Source organism: Mauremys reevesii, linkage group 9 (assembly GCF_016161935.1).
Source record: "Mauremys reevesii isolate NIE-2019 linkage group 9, ASM1616193v1, whole genome shotgun sequence".
NCBI lineage: Eukaryota > Metazoa > Chordata > Testudines > Geoemydidae > Mauremys > Mauremys reevesii.
The window spans coordinates 5234164-5249824 of NC_052631.1; the positions used below are offsets into that span (position 1 = coordinate 5234164).

Genomic DNA, 15661 nt, shown 5'->3' on the forward strand with positions numbered 1-15661 from the left:
AGCCAGTCAAAAAGGCTGGCGCCCTGGTCCGGCCATTAGCATAGGGGTGGGCGTCAGGTCTCCTCGATTCACAGGCCAGAAGGGACCAGTATGATCCCCTCGTCAGAGCTGCATAATCCAGGCCAGAGGCTTCCACTCTGCGATTCCTGCCTGCAGCCCCCTCATTTCTGGTGGAGCGAGAGCACATCTCTTAGAAAGAGCCGTCCAGTGCTGGCAGCTCCACCACGTCCCTAAGGGAGCTGTGGCAAAGGTTCGTTAGCCCCGTTGTTAGAATTCTGTGCCTTAGACCCGCCCACTCTGGATTTACCTGCCTTCCCTGGCCACCAACTGGCCTTTGTTCTGCCTCTGGCTGGTGTGTTAAGATTCAGCTGAGTTTTCTGGGGCACTTGTTCATATTGTGGATGAAATTCCCCCAGGCCCAGATGTCCCCTGCACAACCCTGCACCACTGACGGCCTCGGAACAGGGCTGAGGTCAGACTTACCGGGTGCCATTTGCCAGGCCTGTGCCCGGGTTGTGGGTTAGTAGAGGGAACCAGCTTATTGTGCGTGTCCGCCCTGGAACCCAACTCCCTGCTTCTGCTCAGCCCGGCCGGGAGCAGAAACGTGCCACGTGCCAGAGTTATTGACTGTCAAACGCTCACGACAACCCGCTCTCCCGCCGCCTGTCGTCACTGGCAGTAGCCACAGGAGCCAGCCCTTTTGTCCAAGTGGCTAGAAGGGTTTTGTCCCCTCCTGGTTCCTTCCCTTCCGCTCACAGCTCCCTCCTTTTGCAGCCAGCAGCCCCCGTCTCACCCTTCATGTCACTCCCTTTGAAACACCGCCCAGTGACGATCCGCCGCAGAGAAAAGCATTCTACAGTGCACGAGTGGCCTCCCCCGGTAGCATGTTCCCCATCCATGGGCACGGGCCTGGGTGATCCCCTGTGCTGGGGCTTAAATACCACAATGGTAGGTGTTCCGGCAACCTCCAGATTCGACCGTTCCAAGAATGCTGCTGGCAAACAGTCACTGATGCGAATACTCTTCCCAGTCTTTATTTGCAAACAGGAATTGCTCTTGGGTAACACGGACGCCCTCTTACAAAAACCCGCAGGTTTTCCCCCCCCCCCCCCAAGCGTCCCACCAGCTCTGCGAATGAGGAACACTTCAGCCCTACGATCCACGGAGGGGATCTCAAATCGCCTTACAGATTCTTTACTGGTCCCACTTAGCAAAGCGTTAGAGGAGTGAGGCTGGCCGTGGAGAATAGCAAAGGCCTGGAGCAGATGGATTCTCAATCTGTAACGAATCAAAAGAAACACCACCAGCAGTTCGTACCTACCCCTCATTTACTGTAAGGCCTGAAATGAAGATGACGGGACCTAGCTTGACGTTTCGGAGATTGGCCCATGGCGTAACTGCCATCATGGAGCTGAGCCCAGAGTCCCACCTGCAGCAGCACGAGGTGGCTGAAATGGGAACATAATTGTCCACGTGTGACATTCGCTACTCGGCTTGTGGAACAACACCCATGTGAGAAAATTTGTCCTGCTCACGGCAGGAAAATCCTGGCAGGCTTCCGAGCTGCAGATCAGTCAGTGAACAAACCCCGCTAGAAATCGTACATTACTAGCGATGCCCGTCCCAGTGCCAGTGAAATCAGCACGACCCACGTTTCCTCTCTCCAAGGGGGGGGGGTCTGATTCAAATGAGAGGATCGTGCAATAACACAGGACAGCTGTCGGCCCTTTGTCTCCCTGGCCGTGGTGAACACATTGGACAGAATGAACTGGGCCCGGATCTTCAAAGATCCAGCTTCTTGAGGCGCATCACTCCTATTGACTTCAACGGGCGCTAGCCCCACGACCAGCACCTGGAGAGCAGATCGCAAGAGCCAGAGCCCAGGACTTGAAAGAGACGTGCGCAGCTGCCAGATAACAAGGCTAGTGAGCTACCACCGATGGAGCAGCACAGTTAGGATCCGCGCAAATTGCTCTCTTACCCCAACTCCCAAAACCAGTCAGGCACATTTACACTGGCAGATCCTGTGCTCTGAGGAAATGCAGCTCCCTTTGCCGAGGGTCCCTTGCTCCCTGCACCCTCGGGGACGGACGCCCCATAAAACGACAAAGGCCCTGGTGGGGCACTGCAGGAATCCAGTCCCTCCCGTTGGCTTTCACCGGCACTGCAGGTGCTCAGCACCCCGGACAAATCAGCTCCTCCATGTCTGGCTGCCGGTGTTGGTTCCCCAGATCTCCGAGCTGCTCTGCCTGCTTTCATCTAGTGAGAAAGTTCTCGGGCTAGGAAGGAAAGCAAAGCCCAGCCCTGCCCAGCGTGCTCACCTCTTCCCTCCTCGGAGTCGCTCGCTGCCTCTTCTGAGGACGTTGCTGTTGGTGACAAGAAAGAGCGAAAACGGTGTGAGCTGCCATCACGTTACTCTTTACTCCCACCTTGAGTCCAGCATCCTCGGCTTGTGACAGCTTATTAACAAGCTGGCATCCTGGTCTCACTAGAGATCAGAGCTTTTACCGTAGGACTTGCTATCCTGGCTCTGAGCAGTGACCCATCGAGTCTAGGCTCCCGGCTCCAACAGTAGCCAGCTCAAGAAGGCGGCATGAACACTGAGCGTGAATGGTTAAACACGATGTACGTTTCTCCCTGTGGCACTTCAGCAGGTGCTGGCCCGCTACGCAGAGATCCATTTCACCACAGCCTTTTCCCCGGTCCTATGGATGGCCGAAGCACAACCCTACAAGCTGGGCCCATATGACCCCAAAGACCCACAAGGCCAACCAGCTCCAGATTCTATACAAACCCTCACCCGGCCCCGTGGGCTCGGCATGGAAATCTCTTGACACCAAGTGTGCAGAGGACGCAGTGCGAGGGGGTGAAAACAGCGTATACGTGGAGACAGAAAGCGACCCCTGCACGGATTCTCTGGAGTGCTTCTAGCTTTTGCTGCTGGCTGTTGTTAAATTGGCCAAGGGGACGTTCCCTTTCAGCCCCCAACCCCTAGGAAAATAATGCCTAAGCTGGCAGATGACAGGTGCACTCCTCAGTCCCTGCGTCCCAGCTCTGGGAACTCACTTTGGTTTGGCAGCCTGTGTCCAGCACAGCTGATCTTTGGTCTCTTCTGACTGTACTTAGCACAGAGCTGGGGGCTCCCCGCCTGCCGGCAGCACCAGTCGTGTAACTTTAACTCTGCATCTGGAGATGGAAATTGCAGCGCAGTGTCACGAAGGGAAAAGTTACAAACATTTGCCAGGAAACTGGGCAGAACCGGCCTATGCCGATGCCCCTTGGAGTCAGTGAAAAAAACACCCCATTTCTGTGGGTGGCTCTTGGCTTGGGTCCCACAAGTCGCTGCTCCCTTAGCAGACACATTGACAACAACTGACGTGTGAAGAAGTTAAAACGGTTCATAAGCCTTGTTTACGGGCAACGGCGAATGCCGAATCAGTGTTTGCTCACGTAACGCTTCCATTAGAGCCAAAGAACTCCGGCCCGAGCCCTTTCTGAGTGAGAAAATGTCGAATGCTGGGAACTCGTATTTCAGAGCCATTTAGTGACATTATTCTAATTAGCGGGAGCTGACGTTAGTAACAAAACCTGGTCTGCCCTGTCTTGCGTCTCCAGCGCTTGGTGTGCAGCAGTTATTAACAGGTTCACACTAGCACTGGGAGGCACCCACTGGCCTCACAGCTGCCCAGATAGTCAAAGAAAAAAATCTTAAATTTCCCTGGAAAAATCACCGAAAAGCTGAGGTGGGCCCAGCCCATGTGGCTCCCATTGCACGATGGGGGGGGGGGGCAGTTGCCGAAACGCCTCAGCCGCACTTACCGCGGTCAGGGGACGCTTGGCGCGAGTCCTTCCAGGATCTCTCCTGCCGCCCGTCGACGAGCTCGTTCTGGCTGTTGTAGAGACACCGGACCCCGGCGCCGTATTGGTTTGGGGAGGCTGGATACAGCATCGTCACACGGGCGTCCGCCAAACCTGCAACAACCCACCGTGCGCGCAGCAGCTTTCAGACTCTGGCGTGGACGTGCCCCGGAGCCGTGCAGCGCAAGAGGCCTCCCTGGCGGCGCAGCCCCGGGGCTTCCAGCCCAATCCAAAGCCCAGTGAAGCCATGGAAAGGTTCCCCTGGATTTCAGCAGGCTCTGGCTCAGGATCTTAGAGAGCCCCGTTCTCACAAAGCTCCTCTGAGCCTCTGAACTCACGTGCTCTTGTGTCAGGATTGATTTTCCAGCTCACCAAGCAACGGTGACATCCAGCAATACCTGGTTTCTAACTGGGCGTCCAGGACCTTTGACCGGTCTCAGATCACAGCAGGAGACAGGATCCATGGGTACAGAGTCAATCACCAAAGCTTGCCTGCCCCCAGGGGTGTTTTGAGGATGAACGAGATAAAAGATGAGCCATTGGCTAAGCACCATTGTTGAGAAGACAGCCCCAAACCACAGGGGACAGGGTTTGGGGCCTGAATGGGCTTGGGGATGGGAGAGTCACAGGAATACCCAGGCCTCTCTCCTCACAGGTGCTGAGCTGGGATCATCGCTTAGGGTGGGATGGGCCCATGTGACTAATTCCCTGTCATTGCAGGGGAAGAGGTACTGGGGGGATTGCGCCCCTTCTCAGCTGCTGGGTCTCCATGGAGACGACCCTCCTAGGTCAGCAGGTTCGGCCCTCTCTGTGGGGCAGGTGCTTTCTCCATACTAACCCCTAACACCTCGTAAGGAGGAGCCATTAGTCCATCTCACTCGCAGTGCAGGGCGGTGCCGTGTTAGAGCTGAGCTCGCTCAGAGCAGGGAAAGGGACCACATGGTGAGGACTAGATCTAACAGGCCCATCTGGCCCCGGCATGGTCAGCATACCCCACCTCCTCTGCTCCGTCGGTAGTGCCGATCCAACGCTCCGTGTCGCAGAGAGCAAGGGCAGGACGGCAGATCCTTGTTCCAGCCGGTGGGATCTTGCTGCGTGCTAAGCCAGGCCAGACACCTCAGTCTGTAGTTCACACGCACGTGACTGGCTAGACTGTATATCCACAGCCCGCGCAGATCTAGGGCCAAAACAATCAACAGGTTTTGCCTTCTGTGGAGTCAACGGCAAGACTGCACTAGCTCAGGCAGAGAGAGACTGGACGAAGCGGAGTTCTCGGACAACTTGGACCAAACAGGAGACTAACTGGTGCTATTTTCTGAAATGGAAGGCTAACCCGGGCCTTGTTCCAGAGCCTCCGACTGTCGCCCAGAAACTCACGCGCCGAGTCGAAAGCAGCATCGCGGTAGCTCTGGGGATGGTCTCTCGGCTAGGCACCGTCCCTGGGTTGTAAAGCAATAGGCCGTGGGTGCAGCCAGTCCTGACGGGCATGTCTGAGTGGGCCCAGTGCCGCGCAAGGGGCATTCCTGGGGGGTTAGCTGCACGTCAAGGTGGCCATTCAGCGGGTCAGTGCTGGTCCCACTGACGGCCCTGGGAGTTTTGCCCCTGGTTTCAATAGGGCCAGGAGTTCACCCACAGCGTCTGGGGGAACCAGGGACTCTCTCACCTCGCCACAGTCTTGGCCCATCTCAGCCGCAGAATGGAACCGTTTGGCTGCGGGGCCCGTACCTGTGTTGTAGCCTCTGAACTGGTCGGGGCGATATTTGGCGGCTGGGGGCCTTCGGGTCTGATCGTCATTTCGGTAAAATCCATCCCCGCTGAACGACAAAGCAAACCCATCGTCACCCTTCCTGACAGGAGCAGGGATCTACTCCGCCCCAGCCCCAGCAAGTTCTCTGCCCTCCCCGGGCCCCTGGAACAACTCCTGACCTGCCACCTCAGACACAGGGGGAACGGGGGCCCGCAGCAGATCAACGGATAAGCACCCCCGACTCACAAGGTACAAGGCTGAGCCTATGGCCGTCTCGCCAGGAAGCAGCTGTGGTGCTGAGAGCTCTGAAGCTGCAATGCCTTTGCTGGCAGGGTAACGCTCCTTTTAAGGATTCACGGAGTGTGCAGAGAACTGCCGCCATTTTGGTTTCAGCCCTCCTGTAGCCTGTTACTGAGGAGACACACACACTCCGCTTTCTCCCAGGGGAACTTTAGTTTGGGTCGTGTTGTACTTGTTTGGCTTCATCTAGACTAAAAGACTGAAAGTCGGTGCTGCTCTGTGTGTGTGGAAAGAGAGAGCCGGGAGTGACTCTCATTCATTAAATTGCAAGCAAAGCAATGGCGAGATCCCTTCATTCAGATCAGTCCAAAGTTCGCAAGACACCCAATGCTCATTTATATTGGTAAATCCTCGGCCTTTCAAGGGGTCGCCTGCATTTTAACTACATGACACCCTCAGGAGCCATAAGGGCAGGGTCAGTGGCACATTATGGTAGTTCAGCGGTTGCAATGTGACCCAGCTGCAAAGGGGTAAATACAGAATTGGGATTCGTATGAACTGATCCCTAGAGGAGTGAGCATACAGCACCTGGAGTAGCCCATCAGCACGCTGGTCAAACCCAGCTTGGTGTAATCCCACTGCATGCCGCCATCTTGGTAAAGGATGAGGACATAGGACTTGATTCCATCCGTGGTGAGGACAGCCTGGTACGTGTTTGTCTAGAGAAACACGAGGTGCGCGGGTAAGGAACAGGATGAGGCCGTGTTCCATAAAGTGTAAACGAGGGGCTACAAATCACTATTCAGCGAGAGACAACACAGCGCTTACGCTAACGAGGAGTTCTCTGTGTGACAGTGGGGCGTAGGGGTGAATCTCTGCAACTCCTGGAGAGCTCGGCAGTAATGAAACCAGGCACAGGAAGCAACGACAGGTGTAATTCTCAAAATAAATGTCACAGGCCACCCAAGAATGTGTAAGCAAACTTGGCCACCAAACCCTGGCAACCTTTCTTATTTTTCGTGGAAAGCATTGTGACATTTTCCTCTAAGGTTTTATCAAAAACGTTATCAAACCGATTGTCAAACTTTAATTTACTGAAAAGCGTCAACGCTTCCCATAACCACTTCCAAACGGTTTCCAATAAAAATGTGTATAAATGCCAAATTAAAAATATATTTTGAAAAATAATTCAAACTCACCAAAAAATGGGCCTATTTCAAAGGGTTTGAAACAAACTACTTAAAAATTGGTTTCAACATGTGATCGTTTTTGATCAGCTCTGTATGTAATTGATCATGTAACAAACAGGAAGATTATATTACTTAGGGTGTCTCCATGAAAAGTGAGAGTAGGGGGCTTTACCTAGAGACCACGTAAGCCCTCTTTTGCATAGGCTCATGCACGGGGTGAATTTATCTTCAACAAATGTTGAAGTGAAACACTCAAACGTTAACTTGTTTCTCCCAACTAGTGCACAGTAGTAATGCTAACATGGGTTCTGAATTCATGCCCACTCTAAGTTCACAAATTCAGGCCATCATAGGTTATCTGGTCCCCGTCACTAGCATCTGAGCACTTCATAGTGTTTAATGTAGATATTGTCCCATTTTACAGATGGGAAACTGAGGCACAGAGAGACAGGGAGTTGCCCAAGGTCCCATTGGACCTGTGTAGTGGAGCAGTAGACTGAGCCCAAGTTTCCCCAAGTCCCAGACTAGCACCCTAATCCCTGGATCATCCTTCCTCCTGTAGAAGTTCCCCAGAACGTTTGGAAATCGATCCAGACCAATCCAGAAGCAACAGCTCTCTGGAGAGAGGCTGCCGGGGGCGTCTAAATATGCCCCGCCTGTCACAGGACACAGACACAATGCAGCAGCCAAGCCTGACCAACACTGGGTGCTGCAGGTCATTGAGGCAGGAAGCCACTTTGACAATAGCTTCCTGAAGCCCATGTGGCCACTTACCCGAGTGACGGGCTGCCATGCTGGATAGGCCGGGGCCTTCTCCCACGTGATCTTAAGGGTCCATTTTGCAGAGTACGAAGTCTTCAGGTATCGCCGAATCTTGGTCTCCACTTCTCGGACAAAGGGGTGTTTGGCAGAATCCAGAGTAACGAACTCCTGCGGGTTGTGCACGGGTATGTTACACCTCCAGGGCAGGGAAGCGCAGCGCTAGCATTAGGCATGCAAAGGTATCAAAGGAGACCGCAACCCCTCGCTCACGCACGCATTCCTCCCCTCGACTAAGGACTTACATGATACTTAGGCCTTGGGCAGGGCCTCTGCAAAGGGGCACATTTCATGCCGAGCGAGGATGGACTCGGACGTAAGGGAACCAGCAGGAACTGCAGAATCCGGCAACGCCTATAAAGCCCCACCGCTCGGTCGTCTCCACGTCGGCAGGATATCTAATGACTTGCTAAATCATAAGTCGCATAATGCGAAAAAGTGCAGCATAACTGTGCCTGACGTTTAGCAGCTCTAGCTGGGCCTCACCGCGTGTAAAAACTGACCTGGTAAAACGTGCTGCCAACGCCCTTGGAGAAATCCGCGTTAGCCCAAAACACAGCAACCACTGGAACTTTCTCACGGCCGGTAAATCCTCCGGGAGGTGGGTTTGGAGATGGGAACATGTCACTGTCCGAGGCTGGAAAAATGATTTGTCCGTTGTCTGTAAACTAAACGACAGCATTGCGTACATTAGCTCCTTCGCAGGAGAGACGAACTAATGCATGACAAGGCACAGGCTCTGTCTACACAGCAACTACGTACCCGCGGCTGGCCTGTGCAACTGACTCGGGCTCGCGAGATGTGGGCTGCAGGGCAGCTTCATTGCTGCGTAGACGGCTGGACCCTGCGAGGTGGGAGGCTCCCAGAGCTCAGGCTCCAACCCAAGCCAAACCATCTACACCAGTGGTTCTCAAACTGTGCTCCGCGAGCTCCATTCAGGTGATCGGCGGATAGTTCCCTCTAAGGGGTGCGCCTGGGCGGCCACACACAAGAGAGTGAAGGGCCACCCATCTAATTAGTGGAGCTGCACAGGCGTGGCTACATGAATTAGGTGCCTGGATCCTGGAGAAGACGCACATGTGAGGTGAGGTGGTGGGCTTGGGAGGACCAGGGGGTAGGGGGGTGAGAATAGGGGGTGGGGAGAATTTGGGATGTGCAGGGCTGCAGCAGCCAGAGAAAGAGGTGACTTTCCCCAGCTCCAGGGTTGCAGCTCTTTCCCAGCCTCAGCTCTGTGGCTGCCATGGCAGGGGAGAGAGAGCGAGAGAGAGAGAGACCCCTTCTTCCCTGCCCCAGCTCAGTGGCTGCTGTAGCGGGGGAGAGAGGGCACATCCATCATCGCATTAGAAAGTTAAGGCTACTGATATTAAAATAGGAGTTGTGTGCTTTTATTTGTAGAACGAAAAAACGTTAATTATAAAGGGTTTTTTTATATAGCGCTTTTATCCAAAGCTCTACAATAGTTAGCTAATGGTAACAAACAACATTTGGAAAGATCATTAAGTGGTCCCCCAAGACCCTCAGCAATTTCCAAGTGGTCCGTGGAAAAAAAAGTTTGAGACCCACTGATCTACACAGCCGTGGAACAGCCCCACAAGCCTGAGTCGGCTGGCACAGGACAGCTGCGGGTTTTTCTTTGCTGTGTAGACAGATAGTCACAGGCTTGCTGCAGAGTCCACTGAAGTCAATAGAAAGACGCCCCTTGACTTTAGGGGATTTGGAGAGCAGACCTAACTGTAGTGTGTATTTGATCGTTATTAATGATTTTTGTATTGCCGTAGTGCCCAGGAGATCCAGTCACCGGCCAGGCCCACACTGAGCCAGGCACCGTGCAGACGCTGAGCGAAAAGGCAGCCCCTGCTGTAGTTCATTTCCTACTGCTTCATTGCAAAACCTATTTTTTAAAATTAGAAAGTGACGGTGATCTTAATAAACCCTCTAATTCCCATGAAAACACCTCTGGCTCAGACACTGGACATAAAATCCAAGGAACATTTTTTGCAGCCACCAATAAAAATGATTTTCATTTCTACAAAAATTAATCCACATTTGTTGAAAACCCCACATTTATACCCAACCAGCTAAAATCTTAATACACTTGGCATGTTCCGATAGATCTTTGTTCGTTTCTAAAGGGCTGGCCAAGGCACATCTCATCTAGACTCACGTATAGAGAATCGCGCAGCGTTTTCCCAAACGGGAACCCAATCTCGGGTTTGAAGACACGGGAGTTAAAATCCACTCTTCTCTCCACGTATTGCTTGTCGCTTTCCTTTGCTCCATATGGATACAGTGGCACGGCTGCAACTAAAACAACGATTACAAGCAGCTTCCTTTAGGTCACTAGCTAAAGATTTTCAAATATCAAAGGGACCGAGCGGATGGCAGGGGAAGCAGAGTGGAATTAAGGCAGGGTCCTTGGGCCATAGGATCCGGGTCAGAGGGGACCCCGATGCTGCCGTGAGTGGCAGGTGTTATCGCATGGGGGGTAAATCGTCAGGGGGACGGCGGAGGTCATGTTCGGTTGCAGAAATCTGCCCATTGCTCAGAAATGCAGGGGAGGTGGCTTACCTGTTGCTGACTGTCTTGTACCACTTGTAGTGGCCTCTCTGGTCCCAGCTGAAACAGACGCTGGTCTCTCCTGGACAAACCCTGCTCTGGTATCGGACCGAAGGGCTGTTGACACAACCAGAGCAATATCTCAGGAGCTGGGAGGGGAACTCACACACAACTCAGAACCCTCCATGTTTACGTCGCCGGTCGGCTTTTTACAGCCCGTTTTCACACCTCGGCAACTTATTACAGGCACAAATGGTACAAATTAGATGTTCAGCTACCGGCTGTGTGGCCAGATGGCCAAGTGCGTAACTGGCCTCAGCTGTACTCTGTTATCTGGGCCAGCACCGGAAAGGGAAAGGCTGGGTTGGGAATCACGCTGTGAAAGATTCAGCGTTGAAGTCTTTGCTCAAACCCTGTTGACAGGGAGAGGCCGGGGCGGGGGGGAACTGCCCTTGTTTCCTAGGCTTTAGGCACAATAAAGTTCAGCTCAAAGACGTGAGTAGATATTATGAGGCTCCTATCGCAAGCCCTGAATTCATCCCTTTCATTTAGAAACGGGGGCTTTCACAGAAGACGGGATGTAACCCTTCATAACAGAGCTCCACAAAACCAACATGGCTTCCACCAGGGCCGGCTTTAGGAAGTGCGGGGCCCAATTTGAACATTTTCGGCGGGCGGGGGCAGGTGAAAAAAAAAAACATGTAAAAAGCCTTTCATTTCTTAGCAACGTTAGCAACCGGTTCCCTGTAAAAAGTTCTGCTTTAAGGAATGTGCCACAGTATGTATTTTTTGTACCAATAGGGTTACCATCCGTCCGTATTTTTAAAAATTCCTCCCAGATGGCGATTTAAGAACCAAAAAGCTGGACATGTCTGGGAAAATACGGATGTACGTTAACCCTACCTAAAGTTCTTTTTTAAAAAGATGGGCCTGAACTAGAAATGAGCTCTGTTTCACATGTGTGGGTCCCCACCACTCCCCTGGTGGTGTGGGTGACCAGATGTCCAGATTTTATAGGGACAGGCCCGATTTGGGGTTCTTTTTCTTATGTAGGATCCTACTACCCCCCACCCCTGTTCCAATTTTTCACACTTGCTGTCTGGTCACCCTAGGGTGTGCACATGTGTGGGTCCCAGCTGTTCCCTGCCCCTCTCATTGAAGCAGGTGTGCAGGGTTACTGCCCTGGGAACTGCAGGGCACCAGTGGACATGGGGCTGGCTGGAGGCAGGGCAGGGGCTGACTGGAGGTAGGGTCTGGCTGCAAGCAGGGCAAGGGGTGTGGGGCTGGCTGGAGACAGGGGGATGTGGGGTGGGCTGGCTGGTTTCAGGCAGGGCCGCAGGGGGGTGCGGCAAGGGTTGGCAGGCCTGGAGACAGAGGAGTGCGGGACTGGCTGGCTTCTGGCTGGGGGGTGGGGCTGGGGTGGTGTGGACACTGGGCTGGGGGGGGGGGGCTGGTGCGGGCAGGGGCTGGCTGCAGGCAGGGGGTGTGGGTGCAGGCAGGGGGTGTGGGTGCAGGCAGGGGGTACAGCCCACCCTGTACGGTAAGTGCCTCCTCCTCCCTCCCCCACCAGGGTAGCAGCAGCAGCCCGGGCTCGGGCTTTTTTTAAAGGGGCAGGGCTCCTCCCCTCGCTTAGCCCTTTAGCCCTTTAAATAGCCATGGGAGGCCTGGGGAAGGGGGCTGGGCTATTAGGCGGGGGCAGCAGAGGCAGCTGGAGCCCCTGCTACCCCAGGACTCTGGGGGTTATTTAAAGGGCCTGGGGCTCTGCTTCTACCACCCCCGGCCTTTAAATAGCCACAGGAGCCCTGGGGAAGCGGGGGTTCAGGGGCTATTTAAAGGGCCGGCAGGGCAGAAGCCAGGAGCCCCAGACATTTTAAATAGCCCCAGGGCTCCAGCAGTGGGGCTCTGGTGGCAATTTAAAGGGCCTGAGGCTCCAGTCCCTGCAGGGAGCCCCAGGCCCTTTAAATTGCCCCCTGGGGAAGCTAGGCCACCCTGGTACAGCGCACTGGCAGGGCTTGGGTGCGGGGCCCTCTTAGGTGCGGGGCCCGATTCGGGGGAATTGGTTGAATTGGCCTAAAGCCGGCCCTGGCTTCCACCCTGACACCTGCCATCACCATGGCCCCTGTCGCCTGCTCTGCCCAGGAAAACAGGTCTCCTAGCGTGCTCCAGGCCTGAGCTCGGGAGACCCAAGACGTGCTACTGCACATGGACAACCAGCTTGGAGAGCCGATGGGACTGAGCTGAAAAACACCTGCCTGAAATCCGGGGACACGTGCTATCAGCGTGGGCCATACCTGTTGTTCCCACGAGGGGGAACCGTCCTCTGGAGGGTGCTGGAGTGGTGGCAGCTGGCACGTGGGACACGCCAGCCGAACCCGGGTTTGCCCCCGGTGCTGGGGGTGTTTTCCCCTTCTCCGACTGGAGGGAAGGGGAGTGGGATCCCGTGGCAGCGGGAGTGCGAGAGGTGGCCAGGCGTAGCGTCGTTAGCGATTGCCCGGTCACTGCCTCCAGTGCTGGGAATGCTGCGGGCACTCCTGAGTCACCGGCAGAGACGGCTGCTTCTTTCGCAAGCCCAGCGGGCCCAGTTACTGTCGGCCTCTCAGGAGAGGAGGGGGAAGGCACCGGGGCACTAGGCAATGAAGGTCCTGGCCGTGCAGTCTCTGAAGCTGAGGGCCCAGCAGCGGTTTCGCCGGGAGAAGCAAAGGCAGCTGGGGTTGTTTCCCCAGACAGCGTGTGTATTCCTGTGACTCTCTCATCCCCTAAGGATGAATATGGGGAGGTCTCAGCATTGGCCCAAGCGTCTCTTTCTCCTGGGGGCAGCTCTGCCCCACCTGCTGGACTCGCCTCTGCGTGCTGGGCATCGGGATTAGAGGTGGTGGTTTCCTCGTTGGCTGCGGACGCGGAACCAGCTGCGTCCCCTCTTCCTTCCGTAGCTACAGGGGGGACGGTAACTCTCTCGCCAGTTGAAGATGGAGGAGCAGAACCCACGGTGCTGGGGCCTCCCGGTGAGTCTGAGATGGCGGGGACAGAGGCTGGGTCCCCAGGCACTACAAAGATGGACGCAGACGTTCCCTCGCTGCCTGCAGACGTCTCCCTCGCAGGGGCTGGATGGGGAGCCCCGAGAGCACCGGACAATCCGTTTGTTGCATCGCCCGTTGTTTCAGGCTCAGCCAGGGCTCTGCTGGGAGATGCAAAGGCAGGTGGGGATGTTCCTCCCGATGGAGCCAGTCTGCCTGTCATGGTCCTGTCTCCTAAGGGCGCATGGGGGGATGCTTCGGTGCTGGTCAAGGCTCCTGTTTCTCCTGCAGGCAGCTCTGCTGCGTCCCCGGGACTCCGCTCTGGGACGGAGGGTGAGGGATTTGTTGCACTCTGGAGATTGGGGATGGAAATTGGGGTTTCTCCATGTGCCGCAGGCACCAGACTAGCCATATCCCCTCTGTTTTCTGCAGGTGCCGGGGCCAGCGCTGTCTCGCGAGCCGAGGATGGCTGAGGAGAATCCACAGCCAACGCTCCGGGTTCTCCTGTTGGCAGATTGTCCATGGGGGCTGGACTCGGCTCTGCGCCCCGGGGCAGGGGATCTGTTTCACTCCAGATGCCCGCATGAGATGTTGTGGCTGCTAGCTCTGCATTGGAGGGTGCAGCTACCCCAGTGGCAAAGCCTCCAGAAACATTTGCTCCTGCAGGACCTTTGGCTGCGGCAGCAGGTGATGCAGACTCTAGGACTGATGGAGCGAGGGGTGTTCCCCTCACACTAGCATTGGCAGAGTTTGCCAATTCCTCTCCCGCCCCAGTAGCGACAGGGGCTGTCCCTACGGCAGCATCTGGAGGGGGCTGGGGAGAACTGGGAGCACCAGAGAGTCCAGCCGAGGAGGATCCTGTACTTTCACTCTCTGAAAGGGACGGCTTGGCAGGGATGTCCCTGGGAGACGGGACGGCAGACGGGGCCGTAGGTATGGCTGTCACCATCCCAGGCTCTAGAAATGAACGAGGGGAAGTTTCGGCATTGGACAAAGCCCCCAGATCTCCTGTCGGTAGCTCCTCTGTATTAGCCAGACTCTGCTCTGCGTCGGCAGGCGAGGGATTTGTTTGGCTCTGGGTATCAATCGCAGATATTGGGGTTTCCTCATTTGTGTCTGACACGGACTTACCCGTATCCCCTCTTCCTTCCAGAGCTGCAGGGTCAGTAACTGTCTTGCTCTCTGAAGCCAGATGATCGGAACCAGTAATGCTGGGAAATGCACTTGGGGAGAGCCCCTCTCCCTCGGTCTCTGCAGGTCCCAGTGACCCAGCCGCTTCCCACCCAGCTACAAAGGCAGGTGGGGATGTTTCCCCTGCCAGTGCAGATGTCTCGCTCTCTGAAGGTGGTTCTGGGGATTTTGGAGCACTAGACCCATCATGCCCTGGACTTTCGGTCTCTGAAACAGGGGCCTCAGTGGGAGAGGCAGCGGGAGACAGGAACGCTGCAGGAGTTGACTCCACCGATGGAGAGGGAGGTGTTCCATTAGACACAGCCGTGCCAGTGGATGCCAAGTCCTCTGGCCCCCCTGCAGTGCCGGGTGTGGCTCTCCCGTCCTCAGGAGCTGCAGAGAGAGGCGAGGAGGTGGTGACACCGGAGAACGCACCAGGAGCGGATCCCGTTACCTCCAGCTCGGAATGTGAGAAGCGGGTCGGGTGAGGGTCTGTTGGGCTGGAGTAGAACAAGGCCAACGTGGCGACCGCTTCTCCTGCCGGAGTTGTGGCAACTGTCCTGTTTTCCAGAGAGGCGTGCGAAGAGTTGGTCACGCTCGCTGAAGTTTCTGCTTCTTCTGTAGGGATCTCGGCTGCTTCACCGCCACTGGCTACTGGCTCTAGTGGGGAAGACGCTGTTTCAGGGACAGAATTTACATTGTCCCCATTCACTGCTGACGCCAAACTAGCTGTTGCTACTTCTGCCAGAAAAGAGGCGCTGGCTTCACTGGCGTGGCCGCTGGAAATGGGGCTTTCTCCAGGCAACGTGGTCACGGCAGGGTTTGCGGCCATGTCGGACAGGGACGGAGGAGATCGTGCTGCCGAGGTGACTGCTGTCTCTGTGGCTGCCAGGACTCCGGCACGGAGCAAACTGCCCTCCGCCGTGGGAGACCCGGCTCCAGGGGTGAACTCATCCTCTGGGACCGCAGAGGTGGGCCCCAGGGCTGCACAGGCTGGAGAAAATGAAACAAAGGTGTAAGTAATTCTAATAAGCAGCTCGGTTATATATCCAGCCTGGTTTGCAAAC

At 55.4% G+C, this 15661-nt stretch overlaps 1 protein-coding gene across 1 annotated transcript; it reads right to left on the reverse strand.

Moving 5' to 3' along the window:
- Positions 1-1197: 1197 nt before the first annotated feature.
- Positions 1198-15426, reverse strand: MUC4 (mucin 4, cell surface associated). The gene is made up of 13 exons (XM_039488724.1): positions 15030-15426; positions 12702-13511; positions 10423-10527; positions 10019-10158; positions 8358-8522; positions 7810-7965; positions 6434-6564; positions 5584-5672; positions 4856-5035; positions 3820-3972; positions 3067-3186; positions 2322-2366; positions 1198-1278 (listed from the first exon to the last, which is right to left on the reverse strand). The coding sequence occupies exons 1-13, from the start codon at positions 15424-15426 to the stop codon at positions 1274-1276; spliced, it is 2496 nt and encodes an 831-aa protein (XP_039344658.1). The 3' UTR covers positions 1198-1273.
- Between the last annotated feature and the right edge of the window lie 235 nt (positions 15427-15661).

What these genes read in the sequence shown, in the direction of transcription:
- MUC4 (XM_039488724.1), bottom strand. Translation starts at nt 15,426, where the DNA reads ATGGCCGCAAACCCTGCCGTGACCACGTTGCCTGGAGAAAGCCCCATT. An exon ending in GGTAACGGGATCCGCTCCTG is followed by an intron (nt 13,512 to 15,029) that starts GTGCGTTCTCCG and finishes CTCCCCATCCAG; the next exon opens with CCCCTGCGAGGGAGACGTCT. An exon ending in ACACAGGCTGCCAAACCAAA is followed by an intron (nt 2,367 to 3,066) that starts GTGAGTTCCCAG and finishes TGTCACCAACAG; the next exon opens with CAACGTCCTCAGAAGAGGCA.